We start from the raw sequence: 16,288 nt of genomic DNA, 5'->3' as shown, positions 1-16,288 counted from the left end.
GTTAAACAAGGCATGGAGGCTCAGTTCTCTGGCTTCTCATAACCGCAGCAGGTAAGGTGACTCCAGAAGATTTCCTAAAGGTCATCCTGCAGACCTGCCCAGCCTCTACTAGACAGGCAGAGGCTTTCCAGGCAGAAACTAGAGAACTACACAGAAATGGAATACTGACTAAGAGAAGTCTACAGACAAAAGGATAGCTTTTATCCCCCCCCCTTTAAACTGGGCCTGGTGCACAGGCTTGTAATGGAAGGATTTAGAAGGCTGAGGCAAATTCAAGCCAACAGGTCTTGGCAAAACTCTGGTGACACACGCCTTTAATTCCAGCACTCGGGAGGCAGAGGCAGGTGGATCTCTGTGAGTTTGAGGCCAGCCTGGTCTACAAGAGCAGGACAGGCTCCAAAAGCTACAGAGAAACCCTGTAGCGAAAAACAAAAAAACAAACAAACAAAAACCCAAAACAACAACAACAACAACAACCCCCCCCCCAAAAAAACCAAATTGGGGCCAAGCACCATGGAAAACACCTTTAATACTAGCACAGGCAAATCTCTGAGTTCAAGGAGTCAGAGCTACCTAGTGAGACACTGTTTCCAATAGAAAAACAAAAAACAGATTATATGGGGCTAGAGAGATAGCTAAGTTAAGAACACTTGTTGCTCTTCCAGAGAACCTAGGTTGGGTTTCCCAGCACACACGTGGCAGCTCTCACAACAATCTGTAACTCCAGCTCCAGGAAATCTAGTGCCCTCTTCTGGAGACCAAGGCAACAGGCACACACACACACACACACACACACACACACACACACACACACACACATACACACACACACGCAAATATGCAGGTAAAACATATGTGCATAAACTAAAAAAAACAGATTTCACAATGAATTTTTATCATTTAGAGTTAGGGGTGAGTTAATATATTTATATAATAAAGGTATTGTTTTAAAAATAAAAAGCTGCCAGGCACAGTGGTGCACGCTTTTAATCCCAGCACTTGGGAGGCAGAGGAAGGAGGATCTCTGTGAGTTTGAGGCCAGCCTGGTCTACAAAGCTAGATCCGGGACAGTAAGTAGGGCTGTTACACAGAGAAACCCTGTCTCGAAAAACCAATCAATCAATCAATATTGATTTAAAAAAATCTATTTAAACAAGAGTGTGAGGAAGACACTATTGCTCCCCTTCAGGCTACCAGGCCTCATTTTTTGTTATACATTCCCATTTAGTGAATGAGACATGTGAGTGATCAACAGGGTGGATCAACGGGTATTATTTTATTATTTATTTTTTTATATTATTATTGTTGTTGTTGTTTTGAGACAGGGTTTCTCTGTAGCTTTGGAGCCTGTCCTGGAACTCACTCTGTAGACCAGGCTGGTCTCGAACTCACAGAGATCCGCCTGCCTCTGCCTCCTGAGTGCTGGGATTAAAGGTGTGTATCACCACCGCATGGCTTTGTTGTTGTTTTTGAGTTTTTGAGACAGGGTTTCTCTGTTGCTTTGGGGCCTGTCCTGGAACTCACTCTGCCACACTGTCTGACCATGGTGTACGTTTTAACAAAATAACAGAATTTAGACATTTAGATAATCTGCTATATTCCTTTTATTTTGCAGTCTGAGGATTTTCCTCATAGACAGCGTTCACTGCCCAGCGTGTGTGAGGGCACGGCCCAATAATCCCCAGCGTCTGTCCTGCCACCAAAGTCGAAGCTGATCAGGATTTCTTTTTCCTTTCTTCCCCCCCCCTTTTTTTTTTTTTTTTTTTTGTTCTTTGAGACGGGGTTTTCTTTGTTTAACACTCCTATTTGTCCTGAAACTCGCACTGTAGACCAGGCTGGCCTTGAACTTTCGTCCCCCCCCCCCCCCCGCCCCCTCCCGAGTGCTGGTTTTAAAGGCGTGCACTACCACCGCCACCTCACTGAACTAGGATTTCTAATCCTTTTCCGGTCTGTTTTGTTGTAGTTGTTGTTTTGAGATTGGGTCCCAGTGTGTATTCCTGGCTTGCCTGGAACTTGTTATGAAGACCAGGCTGGCCTCAGACTCAAAGAATTCCACCTGCCTCAGCCGGGCGGTGGTGGCCCATGCTTTTAATCCCAGCACTCGGGAGGCAGAGGCAGGTGGATCTCCACGGGACACCTTGACCTTGTTTGTTTTTGAGTAAGAATTTTCACTTTGTAGCTCAGATTGGTCTTTAATGCACTATTCTCCTGCCTTAGCCTCCTCAGTGCTGGAATGGTAGGCACCACCCCCGGCTGTCTGTTTTTTTCAAGACGGGGTTTCTCTGTAGCTTTGGAGCCTGTCCTGGAACTCCCTTTGTAGACCAGGCTGGCCTCAAACTCACAGAGATCCGCCTGCCTCTGCCTCCTGAATGCTGGTATTAAAGGCGTGCGCCACCACCACCCGGCTTTTGTCTGTTGTTTTTATGACTATCTCGTGCTGACAGTGTTTGTACTTCAGCCATCAAACCAATGGGATTCTTCGGGAACAGAGCTGATCTTTGGAAATCCCTGGTTGTTATATCTTATGACACCACAAGGTGGCGCTTCAGAGCTGTCGGCGCTCATCATGTTGGCACCTTGGGTTTGGGAATCTGTGTAAACTGAATAGGGATAATGACAGCAGCCCCAGACTCCCAGCTTCTAAAGAGGACACCCGAAAGTCTGGAAGCTAGCAACGGACACCGTAGGCAAGATGTTCAGCACCTTGCAGTACAGACAGTTAGGCAAGTCTTGAATTGCTTTTCCATTACTATTTACTCATTACAGGGCACTTAAGTAAAAGATAAAATTATAACACATATAACACATGCCAAATGACATATTTTGCTGCAATAGTTTTTTTTTTTTTGGTGGTGGTGGTGGTCTTGGGGAATAAACCTGGGTCCTCACCCATATCAGGCAAGTACTCTGCCATTGAATTCTATCCCAGACCTGTATTTTTTCCTTGTTTAGAAGATTTATTTTTAATTATGTGATTCAGAGGGGTTCATATGAGTCCAGTTTCCTTAAGATGACAAAGGCATCATATTCCCTGGGGCTGGAGCCTCCATGTAGGTGCTCCGAGCTAAATTTGGGTCCTCTGGAAGTGCGGTATGTGCTCTTATTCACGTTGCCATCTCTCCAGGCCCACCCCACCACATCAGTCCCTACCGCCAAGACAGTGTCTTGCTACGTTAGAAAACTGGTCTTCAATTTCTTCTTGTAGCCCAAACAGGCCTTGAACCTCAGAGCTATTTGAAAGAAAACATTGAGACAGACTCTAGGAACCGAGAACACGTTTTCCCTTCCTTCCCATTAAAACTGAGCTCTTTGCCCAGACCCCTTGCTTGGGGAGAGCCTTAGTTTAGCTGGGGGCCCAATACAGGGCCAGAGCATCTCTACAGATGGAATACATTGCTGGCAGCAGAAGCTGAGCTCCATGGGGATGTCTGAGGAACTGTACCATGGTGTTTACAGTGTTGTGATGTGTTCTGGCCCCGTGAAACAGCCCTGGAAAGGGAGCAGGGCTGAGTGCACAGAGGAGAAAGTGGCCCAGGTGCACTGCCCCACAAGGAACCCCTCCCAGCCCACAATGTTCTGTGTTCAACTTACAGCTTTCCCAAGCTTAAGAACTATCTTCTCAGCATTGATGTGGTCCAGGAAGTTGGGGTGATGTTTTCTTCTTCGATAATCCTCTTCTGTGAAGGGAACCTCAGTGTCCTCCTAAGGGAGACACAAGGTGCAAATTTAGTGCTCCAGAGCCAAGGGAGGCTGCCCTGCCCAAGGGAGGCTGCACTGCCCAAGGGAGGCTGCACTGCTCAGTGGAAGCTCAACACTACCTGGTTCCCAGGAATGAAACCCACATCTCCAAATGGCTAACACAGAGGACCCCCGACAGTCCCCACATAAGAAAGTGATAGACGTTTTCTGTGATGGACATACCATAGCAAGAACTCTATAAAACCCATCAAAATGTACTCCATGGACACATGCGATTATTATGTGCCAACTGAAACAAAAAATATTCTTTAAGAAAACACAATGCTGGGCCTCCAGGCCTGTGTGGGGTGGGCCTTGCTCCTCTTATCTGGGTTGTGTTTTGGGATGGGCAGCAAAGTCACCTTGATGTGACCTCAAAACGAAAGGAGACTAGACCCGCAGGGGTCCTTCTCTATTGTTCGATTGTTCAGATCAGGCTGCAGACTCCCAAGGAAATCATGGTCATGGCATGCATGTGATACCAGATGTGATCTAACTTTGGGACATTACCCAGAAATCAGTCTTTCTATTGGTAACAGCTACAAATTGAATGTTGCTAAGACTGCTAGCTGTAAACCACAAGGCCAAACTGAAGCTCTGTGTATAATAAAACAGAAGCCTTGTGTTTGTGTGTTTGTTTTGGACACAGGGTCTCAGGTTGCCCAAGGTCTCTGGCCTTATATTTGATAGGTACCCAAAGGGAGTTTACCCTGAACTTCTGATCCTCCTGCCTCTAATAAGAGCTAAAGTTAACCTGTAAGCCACACTTGCCAGGACAGACAACTTTCTGGAATGCTGGGGGCTGTTGATCATGTAGGATAACAAGTCACGTGTTTTCACTTCAGTAAGCAAGGTTGGTTGTCCCAACAGTACAGGATGTGCTTGATGACGTGTAGGTAGGAGGTGCACAGTCAGGATATACAACAGAATGTATGCTTGCCTCAGACTGGACGGTGACGGGAAGGAAAGACGTCGAAGGAAGCCTTGTGGGGCTGCCTCTCTGAGCACCTGACTGAAAATTCCGTGCCATTCTCTGACAGTCGGGGTATGGACCTGGCCTGTGTCCATCTTCCCGGTCAGTATTCAATAAAGCTTGTGGACAATTTCTCCACGGTTTTCAGGTTTAACACCTCTCTACCTCCTCAGTCCTGGGGTTACAGGCCTGGACCGCTATGCCCAGTTCACACTAACAAATTTAACACTAGCTGCTTTGGGCTTATATTTACAAATCTGGTTCCCGGAAGCCTTAGACTTTTTCTTCTGTGGTTGCTGTCACCAGAGCATATGAAACCTCCAAGCTGAGGAGAGTGCTAATGCAGGACAAGAAATGAATTATGAGCAGAGAACCTGAGCCAAGAGTGGTAGCACAGGCCTTCGTTCTCGCGCTCATGAGGAAGAGGCAGGCAGATCCCTGGGAGCTCCAGGCCAGCAGGGGCTACATGATGAGTCCCGATCTCAAAATATGAAAGATATACATCTACATATATGGTACAGTCAGTGGAGGCTGACATTTATGCAGTGATGGAGGACATTCGGGAACTTGAAAACAAACAAACAAAAAACTCACAACAGGCATGACTGCTTTTAGCCTCAGGACTTGGCAGGCAGAGGCAGGTGGACTTCTGAGTTTGAGGCTAGTCTGGTTTACAGAGCGAGTTCCAGGATGGCCATGAATACACAGAGAAACCTTGTCTCTAAAAACCAAAAGTAAATAAGCAGACAAACAAACAAATAAACATTAACAATGGAAGAGTTGTGCGGCGTGTAAATATTGTTTGGTTGGAACCTCCAGCTCGCGCCTGCATGGTCTGAGAAGCTCTATCTCTCTCTGTAAACTCCGTCTTCTCAGAGAATTTCCATCAAAGAAAAGGTACCAAAAAGCCCAGTTCTGCATTCTTGGCAGGTGTCGCAGCCCTTCCTCTGAAGTTGCCAGCAGCCTTAGTCCCTGCCTAAAGTGTTTAGTTTTTTTTTGGCCATACTTGGGCACAAACCCAGCTTGCAGAGGGCACATCATCACCCCTCGCTGACTAGCTATATAAGCTCCCTGCCTTAGTTAGAGAGCGTGACTTCTCCAGCCTCGATTTCTGGGACTGGAGAACTCACCCAGGAATTGCTTTGCTCAAATAAACCTGTTCTTTTACTTATTCAAATCAACTTGATCTGGCTTACTGATCTATTATTGCGATGCAGAAAACCTATTAAACATGAATGGCAAGGTGCCTCCCCCTTTGTGTGTGTGTGTGTGTGTGTGTGTGTGTTGGCAGGTGTTTGGGTTAACGTGTGTGTGGTATCTTCTGTTGCCAGGCACTTTAACAGCTGAGTCCTCTCCTGAGTGACGAAGGACGTTTTCTATGTCAGTATAGCACATCTGCAAGTTTGTTCAGTTAAGAAGAGATTCTCACAGACAGCTCCCAGCAGAGTGGAGGATACGCTCTTGACTTGAAAATGGACTCTCTGAGAAAGCTACAGGATGCAGCTAAAAGCATAAAGTCACGTCACAGTCTGGCTCTATGGGCCAGGTATGGAAATCCCAGGACTCGAGAGGTGGAAGCAGGAGGATCAGGAATTCAGAGTCATCCTCGGCTGCTGACTGAGTTTGAGTTGCACTGGGCTACACAGGATCGTGTTCCCTTGGCTAGAGTCAAGGCAGGAACTGGGAGAAGACGAAGAAGGTAGGAGTCAGATGGTCAGGGTTGCGGGCCATGCTGAGGACTGTAGATGATCCTGACAGCTAAAGGTCACTGGAAGGGGTGGAGTTGTGTGTCTCTATGTGTGTGCACACATCCGCAATGTGTGTAAATATTCACATGTGAACGTGGGCAGACAAGTGCCATGGCCTGCACACGCAGGTGAAAACTCAGCCCTGGGTGTCAGTTCTCACCGTCCACCTGGTTTGAGAAAGGGTCTCTTTGCTTTTGTTGTTGTTGTTGTCGTTAATGAGCATCCATGCTAGTGGACCTCAAGCTTCCGGGGACCGTCTCATCTACACAAGACCTCTGAGATGACTGACCTTCCCACTATGTGTTTGGCTTTAATAGGGTTCTGAAGATTCGAACTTGGCACCACTGCAGGCACCTTTGCTCACTGCACCGTGCTCTGAGCCAGGACTGACGCTTCTGAAGCAGGCCAACAGCATGATCTGAATTATATTTTAGCAAGACTGTCATGGACCACACAGATTGGAAGGAACTCATAATGCAAAGAATAGACTCTACCACTAGGTAGAGATAAACCTTTGTCCTGCCCCCCCCCAAGGGTTAATACAATGGGGCAGGTCAAGAACCTGACTAGGGGACACCCCAAAGAAGGTGGCTTCACCTTAAGATGCTGTGCTTTTCCTTTTTAGAGTCTTTCCTCTCCATTGCAGCCCGATGAGCCCAGGCCACCCCGAGGTGTGGCCGGGTGTGCCTGCTAATTCCTTTTCTGCTCTTCTTTCAGATACCGGCCAGAACCTAGGATGCTTTCTTAGCTCCCTAATCAACACTTAGGCTTCTGTGTTGATCTTCCAAGCTCTCCTCCTCACTTGGCGCCTGCCACCAGGCAGCTGCCCCCCATTCTGCCTCATCTCAAGCAGCCTGGCTTTGTTCCTTTTCTTTACCATTTTCCTCCTCCATTCCGGGCAGCTGTGAGGCTTACGGTTTGCCTGTCCTGGGGTTTTCCTCTTAACTGAATTCCCTGTCCTCAATGCTTCTTCTCTTTGTGCCATCTCAGAAATTCTTTTACTAATGAACCTCACCAGGGAACCCCATCTTCCAAGGGTCATTTGGTGGCTCTGTTGGGACTCTCCAAGATTTCCAGCAATACTTCTCCCCTTCACTTTAATGCTTTGATGGGCAGAGAAAAATAAACCCATTCCTGTGCCCCTGATGGCATCACCACAGGAAACAGTCATCCAGCAATTTTCATAGTCGGGGAAACTGACAGCTGAGCCTTGGGCTAGAAAGTTGCCATGGATACAAAGAAAACTAGATGGGCTAGTGATAACATTTTGAATGATGAATCAAGAGCATTGACTGATAAGCGGATGGAGAAATGGATGGATGGGTGGATGGGTGGGTGGATGGATGGAAGTGGGGTTGGAGCAAACCCAGTACTGGGGACTCTCTTAGGAGAAAGACAGAGAAAATTATCTTGTGAAGGAAGATGTAGCTATGCTTATCATTCTGTATATTTTATAGATCCTGGACAAATTACATATTCCATGATTGGCTGTCCTTTAGCATCATGTGTCCAACCCATAGACAAGGTTGTCAGATTATAAAGAAATAAACAGGACATCCAGGATAAACAAATGAATGCATTTTTAGAGTATGTACTCTGAAAGAATATCTGTGCTAAACTTAGTCCTACTTATCTGAATCTTAAACAGACTGACTGCTCTTGGCTAGCTAGTTGTCTGGGACAACTAGAACCTGCCAGTTACTCCTGTTTCAACAGTTTGACTGGGTTGCATCGTCTCTGGTTTCTTTGCTCACCCACAGAACACAGCTAGATCTTATACACAAACACAGGCCAACAGGATGGCTTAGTAAGTGAAGGTACCTTCTGCCAAGCCTGAAGACCAGAGTTCTGCAAATGTGTCTTATAAGTAATAGCTTTTCAGTATGGAAAGCCAAGAACCACTGTCAGTGCTGGTGTGAGAGACCCTGTGCATCATTCACACTGTTGTGATGGCTGAGGAAATTCCATTTTGTATTAGGCATCCATCTTGGTCCCTAATAACTCTTGTCTTGGCTTCAAGTCCCTGGAAGGTAAGTTCCCATTAACCCTGACACAGTGACTCCTCAACCCAGGAATATGCAGCCATGACCATCTACTTGTAATATGACCCAGTATAATCTGGGCTTTTTGTTTGTTTGTTTTTGTTTTATTTATTTATTTTTCTTTCCTCCTCCTCCTCCTTCTCCTCGAGACAGGGTTTCTTTGTGTAACAGTCCTGGCTGTCTTGGAACTCACTCTGTAGACGAGGCTGACTTTGAATTTGCAAAGATCCACCTGCCTCTGCCTCCTGAGTGCTGGGATTAAAGGCATGTGGCCACTACCGCCCCACTTGTTTTTGATTTTTTTTATGCAGACATTCAAGGACTATCTTGAGGTTGCCTTGTCTACGTGATCTTGGCAGAGCAGAACAGCCTTGGCTTGCTTGTGCAGATAATCAAGGTCTTCTTGTGGTTTTTGCCTTTAGAAATCCTTCCTTCATCCCCCTTAGAGACGTGGCAGTCTCTAGTTTGGCTCAGAGATTGCTGTTCTGCTAGCAGTATCGATAAATTTAGCTAATTACCATTCAGATTGCGTCAGTGGTCTTCTCCTGGGGCGAGGGCTGTCTCGAACTCCATAACATCGTCATCTCTTCAGACTGAGCGGGGACTATTCACACCAACTGATGCCCCTTGAGGAGCTAGTGTGATTCTCCTCGGAGTGAGAGGCCATCACACAGCCACAAAGGCTCTGCAACAACAGCAGAGGACAACCGAGAAAGCAGCAGTGTTGGAAGAAGGCAGGCTTTTGGTCACGCTGTAACAGCTGTCATTGGCGGGCATGCGTGCGGCCATGTTTGGCTTGCTGGGTTGGGTTCTCAGCAATCTTCCTTCCACTCATGTCACACCGACCCTCGGGGAGCACCGCGCTGTGATTCAGGAAGGCTCCTGCCACCGGGCAATAAGAACTTTGGCTCCATGACAACTGTGAAGGCCCATCTTCACTGTCAGTTTGAGCATATTCGGACTCATTTGGGAGAGCCACTGCGGGGCAAACCCGTGAGGGCATTTCCAGAGAACTACCTGAGGAGGGAAGAGCCAGCCACCGGGGGTGGGTGGGGGGCTGTCCCTGATTGAATGAAGAAGAAGAAGAAGAAGAGAAAAGGAGCTCAGCAGCGGCTGTCAGTCATCTCTGCTTCCTGATGACAGACACAGTGTGACCAGCCGCCTCTGACTCTGCCATACCTTCTACTCTGTGGTGGTTCAGAGACCTTCAGTGAAGCAAGACAGATCTACTTCTTCTGCCAGGCATGGTGGCACACACCCTAATCTCAGCACTAGGGAAGCCGAGGCAGACAGGTCCCTGTAAGTTTAAGGACAGACTGAACTGCATAGCTGTTTTAAGCCAGCCAAGGTGAATGGTGAGACCCTGTCTCAAAAGACAAAGCAACAGCCAAGTGGTGGTGGCGCACGCCTTTAATCCCCCCACTAGGGAGGCAGAGGCAGGTGGATCTCTGTGAGCTCGAGCTCAGCCTGGTCTATAGAGTAACTTTCTGTATAGCCAGAGCCACACAGAGAAATCCTGTCTCCAAAAGGAAAGAAAAGAACAGAACAGAAAAGAAAAGAACCAAAACAAATGAACTTTCTCAACCTGCTTTTTTTTTTTAAAAAAAATATCCTGTCAGAGCAAGGAGAGAAATAACCAATGTAACAACCATCTTGGACCCTTATCATAAATATGGTCAAGCCTTGACCAAAGCATTGCTATATAGCAGCATTGCCTAACAGGCAGCATTTTTTCAGTATTTTTAAAAATGTCTATTTTATTTTATGTGCATTGGTGTAAGTGTGTCAGAGTCTCTGGAACTGGAGTTACAGACAGGCTGCTGTAGAGGTGCTACATGAGTGCTGGGACTTGAACCCAGGTCCTCTGGAAGAACAGTCAGTGCTCTTAACCACTGAGCCATCCCACCAGTCCCTGGGTGGCATGTTCAAATTCTTGATGGTTGAGGCTGGGGGTGTAGCTCTGTGGCAGAGTGCTTGCCTAGACCCAAATCCTGGGTTTGAGTCTTGGTACCACTTAAAAATTGAGCATGGCCATGAATGCCTGTAATCCCAGCTCTCTGGGCATGGAGCTAGAAGGATCTGAAATTAGAGCCATCCTTGGCTGTAGAGAGAGTTTGAGGCCAGCCTGGACTGTATGAGGTGCTGACTCAGAAAACAAAACACACATAAAAACAAACCACCAAGTCTTGGTGGTGCGTGAAATGACAAACTCCCCTAGGTTTGAATTAGTTAGAGTTGATGAGCTCCGCTGGATGCTGGAGATGAGGCGGGGCCCGGGCGTGCAGGGATACACAGTGAAGAAAGGCTAGCAGTGCACTCACAGGGTCCAGGGGTCTGGATCTCGCCCACGTCATCACCGTCGACAGCAGGATGAACATCTTTCGCTTCTCAAAATGGGCGACTTCTTCGTTCATTGCTGTGGGGCCAAAACATAGAGCAGTCGTTTGAATCCACGTAAGGGCTGTCTTGCTTTGTTTGAAACATTCCAGCTCTGTTTTAATATGTGAGTGCCTTGGGTGTGGGTATATTCATGTGACTGCAGGGGCCAGCCGACCTCAAAGTATCCAATCCCCTGGAGCTGGATTTACAGGTGCCCATGAGCTGCCCCCAAATGAGTGTGGAGACCTCTGCAAAAGGAGCCTCACGGAGGGGTAAAGGCTGAGGTACTGTTTGAAGACCGAGGTCCTGCGAGCCCCGGGCACACTCTCAGTCGTGTTAGGAGGCTCCCTACACACTGAGGTGCTGGTGTACTCGCTGGCAAAATGCAGGACTCACCCTCAGGTGGGAGAGCGTGACTGAACTCAGCCTGAGGACCCTGTGCCAGGCTTTCATGCTAATCCCAATCCCAAACATGGTTTTGACACTTTGCTTGTTTTTTACCTCTAGTAAGGACATCACCCCCTCCCATTAGCTCTGTGCTCTCAGCATTTCCTCTCTGCTGTGCTTCCCTTTGGCCTGCTTTGTGAATATGTGTCATGTTTCTAGGGCTCTAACTGGGTCACCTTTTTAAATAACGTCTGACACTTATAATAGGCTGAACATGTCTGCCTCTTCCCCCCACAGAAGCATTCCTGTATGCAAATGTTTTCTGCCAGGATTTTGTTCCTTTCTCCTGTGCCATTTTGCCTTCGTTTCACCATATCCGTGACAGGTGAGGCAAAAGAACTTTAAAACAACTCAAAATAACAAAATGTTGGTAAAAACTAGTACTTGTTAGGGAGGATTGGTTCTTTTGGATTGGTTCTCTCTCTCTCCCTCCCCCCTCCTCTCTTTCCCTGTTCTCTAGTCTGGCCTCCATCTAGCTATGTAGCAAAGGATGATCTTGAACTTCTGATTCTGTCTCCACCTCCAGACTGCTAGGGTTATGGCCTGTAATTCCAGCACTCAGGAGGCAGAGGCAGACAATTCTGTGAGTTCGAGGCCAACCTGGTCTACAAGAACTAGTTCCAGGACAGGCTCCAAAGCTAGAAAAACTGTCTCGAAAAACCAAAGACTAAAAAACAAAAAAAACCTTCTTTCCTTTTAAAAAATTATTGATTTTTATTTTATGTGTGCAAGTGTTTTTTCCTGTATGGCTACATGCACTTCATACATATGCAGTGGGAGAAGGCCAGAAGACTGGAGAGGAGGTTCAGTGGTTAAGGGCCTGCCACGTTGACTACCCCACCATGAAAACTAAGCCAGAATAAACCCTTCCTCCCTTGAGCTGCTCTTGCCAGGGTTTGTATATATGTAACAGCAGCAGTAAAGAAACTAAGACACCACGCTACACAGTAAGAGCCATCTCAGACACACACAGGACCAAGCCACACAGTAAGAGCCACCTCCAAAGACACACACAGGCACCAAACAGAAGCAGCCACGATAGAGCACACTCTCATACTCCTGGGTCTCCACCCACAGGTGTAATTCACACTTCAAACAGACACACTTCAAACTTTAGGCACTTCTCAGACCAGATCTTCGGTGACGCTCAGAGTGGCTGTGTCCGGTGGGAGGTGGGAGGACAGTGTTTCCCACCCCGTGCAGTTCCTCATAGCTCACTGACCGGAGACTGCCCAGACGGCTTCCTCCACCTGCCGCACGTTTTCGGTGATGTTATAGATGACAACGTCACACTCGAGCAGACGTGTGAGGAGGTCTTCTCGGGAGATAGCCTGAAAAGGAGAGCCACGGTCCCTTTGTGTCGACAGGTCGACAAGGGAACGTCTAGATGGACTGATGGCCTCCAAATTAGATCCCCGCCCCCACCCCAGGACAGCCACGCATGGAGCATTTGCAGAGGCGTGTCTATTAAAATGAAATCTCGGCTCTCTTTTGCGTGTAATTCACAAGTAACAAAGGCATCATTGAAAACAGCCTGGAATGTGGGCTGGGGAGATGGCTCAGGCGGTAATGCCCCTGCCTCGCAAGCGCGAGGACCTGAGTTCGGTCTCCAGACCTTGCATAAAAACGAGTGCTGGCTCGGATGGTTCCCGCTTGCAATGCTGGGGAGATGGAAGCGGGAGGATCCCTGGGGGTTCCCCACTACCCAGCCTAGCCTACTGGGTGAGAGACTGCCTCGGAGGAGGAAGACACCCAGCACTGTCTTCCAGTTTCCACACAGGCGGGCATGTGTACCTTCAGCCCCTCTCAGGTCCTTTGGAATTCATCCGCTCTGATTTGCTTGGGCGACTATAACAAAGTGCAAGACCCCGAGTGTCTTAGGTGACAGAAATGCACCGCCACTCTTAGGGTGACTGTTGCCGGGATGAAACCCCCTGAGCAAAGCAACTCGGGGAGGAAAGGGTTAATTTCACTCACAGTTCAATATAACCGCTCATTATCAAAAGCAGTGAGGGCAGAAACTCACACAGGGCAGGAACCTGGAGGCATGAGCTGGGGCAGAGGCCACGGAGGGGTACTGCTTACTGGCTTGTTCCCTATGGCTACCTCAGCCTGCTTTCTTATAGAACCCAGGACCACCGTCTGCCAGGAATGGCTCCACCCACAATGGGCTGGGCCCTTCCCCATCAATCACTAATTAGGAAAATGTGTGTGTACTGTTCAATTTTGTGGAGGCATTTTCTTTTTTTATTAATAAAATTCATTTATGCTATGTGTTTTTCACATCATGTATCTTATCCCATTCATTTCCCGCCCCTTAGCCTCCACCCTCCACCCTTGCACCCTCCCCCAAAGAAAACGAAATTCAAGAGAAAAAAGTAAAGAAAAGAAAATGAGAAAAGAAAAAGGGCAAGGAATTGAAAATCTTGTGAGGGCAGCTGCCGTGCGACCTAACAAGTCACAGCATATACTCTGGTCCATACATCTCTACTTGCAAGTGTTCACTGCAAAGAGTCATTGGTCTGGTTTGAGGTCCCTGGTCCCCGAGGTCTCCACTACATGTTCGATGCTGGGCTTCCACTAGGACTCTTCCTGGACATCCCGCTGGCGCCCTGTGTCGTGGAGATTCTGCAGCTTTGGGTCCCTTCACTTGCTCCAGCAGATCATAGATGGGGCAGATGTTGGGGTGGGCTACGTCATAACTCTGGGTCTGGGCCTGGGAAGCTGTAGGGTCATTTTGGCCAGATGGGAAACGGAGATAGCTGTCCCATGCTCACGATTTTGGGGCTAGTTCATATGCATCTCCCCTAACAGGGCTGGATTTGTTGAGCTGTCCTGGTGAGGTGCTGGGCTTGCTCTCCAGAGTGTTGCAGCTGATGGGGGTCTGGAACAGCTGGCCAGCTCTTCCACCTGCCCCGGGCATTGATGGGTGGGTGGAGAGCTTATTTTTTCTTAATTAAGGTTTCCTCCTCCCAGATGACTTTAGCTTGTGTCAAGCTGACATAAAGCCATCCAGCACAACCACCATCTAGAGAGTGATTCTCAACCTATAGGTCAAGACTCCATTGGGGATCAAATGGCTCTTTCACGGGGGTCACCTAAGACCATTGGGAAACAGATATTTACATTGCAGTTCCTAACAGTAGCCAAATCACAGCTATGAAGTAGCAACAAATTTTTTTTTTTCGAGACAGCGTTTCTCTGTAGTTTTTGGTGCCTGTCCTAGAACTACCTCTTGTAGACCAGGCTGACCTCAAACTCATGGAGATCCGCCTGCCTCTGCCTCCCGAGTGCTGGGATTAAAGGCGTGCGAAACCAGCGCCCTGCACAATGAAAATAATTTTATGACTGGGGGGGGTCATCACAATGTGAAGAACCGAATTAAAGGATCACAGCATCAGGAAGGTCGAGAATCACTGCTCTGGAGGCTCAATTCCAAGACCAAGGTGTCCCAAGCAAGTCAGCTCCAGCCAGGTGGAGGGAAGAATCCACTTTCCCCCTCACCTTTGGCTCCCAGGGAGGAACAGCAATGGCTGCGATTGGGTAGCTTCACAGGTACACGGCTCCCATATCTGCCTTGATGCTCTTACCATATGTTCCCATTGTGTGCTCTGCCTTGCCCGGTCGGTCCAGACAAAGAGCCTTAAAGATGTCTGTATCAGCTGGGTGGTGGTGGCGCATGCCTCTAATACCAGCACTTAGGAGGCAGAGGCGGGTGGATCTCTGTGAGTTCAGGGCCAGACTAGTCTACAGAGCAAGTTTCAGGATAGCCAGGGTTGTTATGTGGAGAAACCCTGTCTCAAAAAAACAAAAACAAAACAAAACAACAAAAGAAACAGACAAAAAAAGAGGCTGATATCATAGGTTGAGTTGTCTCTTCTCCCTGAAAGACACTGACTGTCTTAGTCAGTGTTCTAGTGTTGTGAAGAGACACCATGGCCAAGACAACTCATAAAATAAAGCATTTAATTGGGGGCTTGACTCAGTTTTAGAGGGTTAGAGTCCTTATCCATCATGGTGGGGAGTATGGGAACAGGAAGGCAGCCATGGTGCTGGAGTAATAGCCAAGAGTTCTCATCTGATCCACAAGCAGCAGGCAGGAAAAAGGCCGGATCTGGTGCAGGCTTTTGAAACTGAAAATCCCATTCCCAGGGACACACCTGCTCCAACAAGGCCACACCTCCTAATTCTTCCCAAACAGAGCTACCAACTGGGAATCGAGCATTCAAACGTTTGAGCCTAAGGGGGCCATTCTCACTCAGACCACACCCCAGATGTGTTGATGTCCTAATTCCCAGTACTTCAGTTTGTAACCTTATGTGAAGACATGGTTTTTGGTATGGCTTAAATTTGGGATGACTCAATGGGCTCATGTATTTGAACACTGGCCCTCATTTGTACTGAATCTCCCAAGTGCTGGTATGAGCCACTGTGACCAGCTGTGATACAGGTCTCAATAATACTTTTCTTTCATCTAGTAACTGTCATAGGTAATGGGTTAATTTTTTTTTAAATATAATTTTTTTATTGGAAAAAAAAAGATTTCCGCCTCCTCCCCGCCTCCCATTTCCCTCCCCGTCTCCCTTTTCCCCCCTCCTCCCTCTCCTCTCCCCCTCCCCCCCACTCCTCTCCCCCTCCCTCTCCAGTCTGAGGGGCAGTCAGGGTTCCCTGCCCTGTGGAAAGTAAAAAGTCCTCCCCGCTCCATCTTGGTCTAGGAAGGTGGACATCCAAACTGGCTAGGCTCCCACAAAGCCAGAACATGAAGTAGGATCAAAACCCAGTGCCATTGTCCTTGGCTTCTCAGCAGCCCTCATTGTCCGCCATACTCAGAGAGTCCGGTTTTATCCCATGCTTTTTCAGTCGTAGTCCAGCTGGCCTTGGTGAGCTCACAATAGATCAGCCCCACTGTCTCCGTGGGTGGGTGCACCCCTTGTGGTCCTGACTTCTTTGCTCATATTTTC

General features: G+C 47.9%; 1 protein-coding gene across 3 annotated transcripts in view; it reads right to left on the bottom strand.

Annotated features, from left to right (window-relative positions):
• Ak7 (adenylate kinase 7) overlaps positions 1-16,288 on the bottom strand; it is a 72,708-nt gene that overhangs the window by 45,177 nt on the left and 11,243 nt on the right. For 2 of the 3 annotated variants that reach the window (XM_050154827.1, XM_050154829.1), the window contains exons 3-5: positions 12,550-12,658; positions 10,823-10,917; positions 3,592-3,702 (exon numbers count right to left, since the gene is read on the bottom strand). In XM_050154827.1, coding sequence (XP_050010784.1) covers positions 3,592-3,702; positions 10,823-10,917; positions 12,550-12,658 — 315 coding nt within the window. The remainder of the gene's footprint in view (positions 1-3,591; positions 3,703-10,822; positions 10,918-12,549; positions 12,659-16,288) is intronic. The other variant, XM_050154830.1, reaches the window with a different exon arrangement.

Source organism: Alexandromys fortis, unplaced genomic scaffold (genome assembly GCF_014885135.2).
Source record: "Alexandromys fortis isolate MF-2015 unplaced genomic scaffold, M_Fortis_MF-2015_v1.1 scaffold_91, whole genome shotgun sequence".
NCBI lineage: Eukaryota > Metazoa > Chordata > Mammalia > Rodentia > Cricetidae > Alexandromys > Alexandromys fortis.
This window is presented reverse-complemented; position numbering and strand designations above follow the sequence as displayed.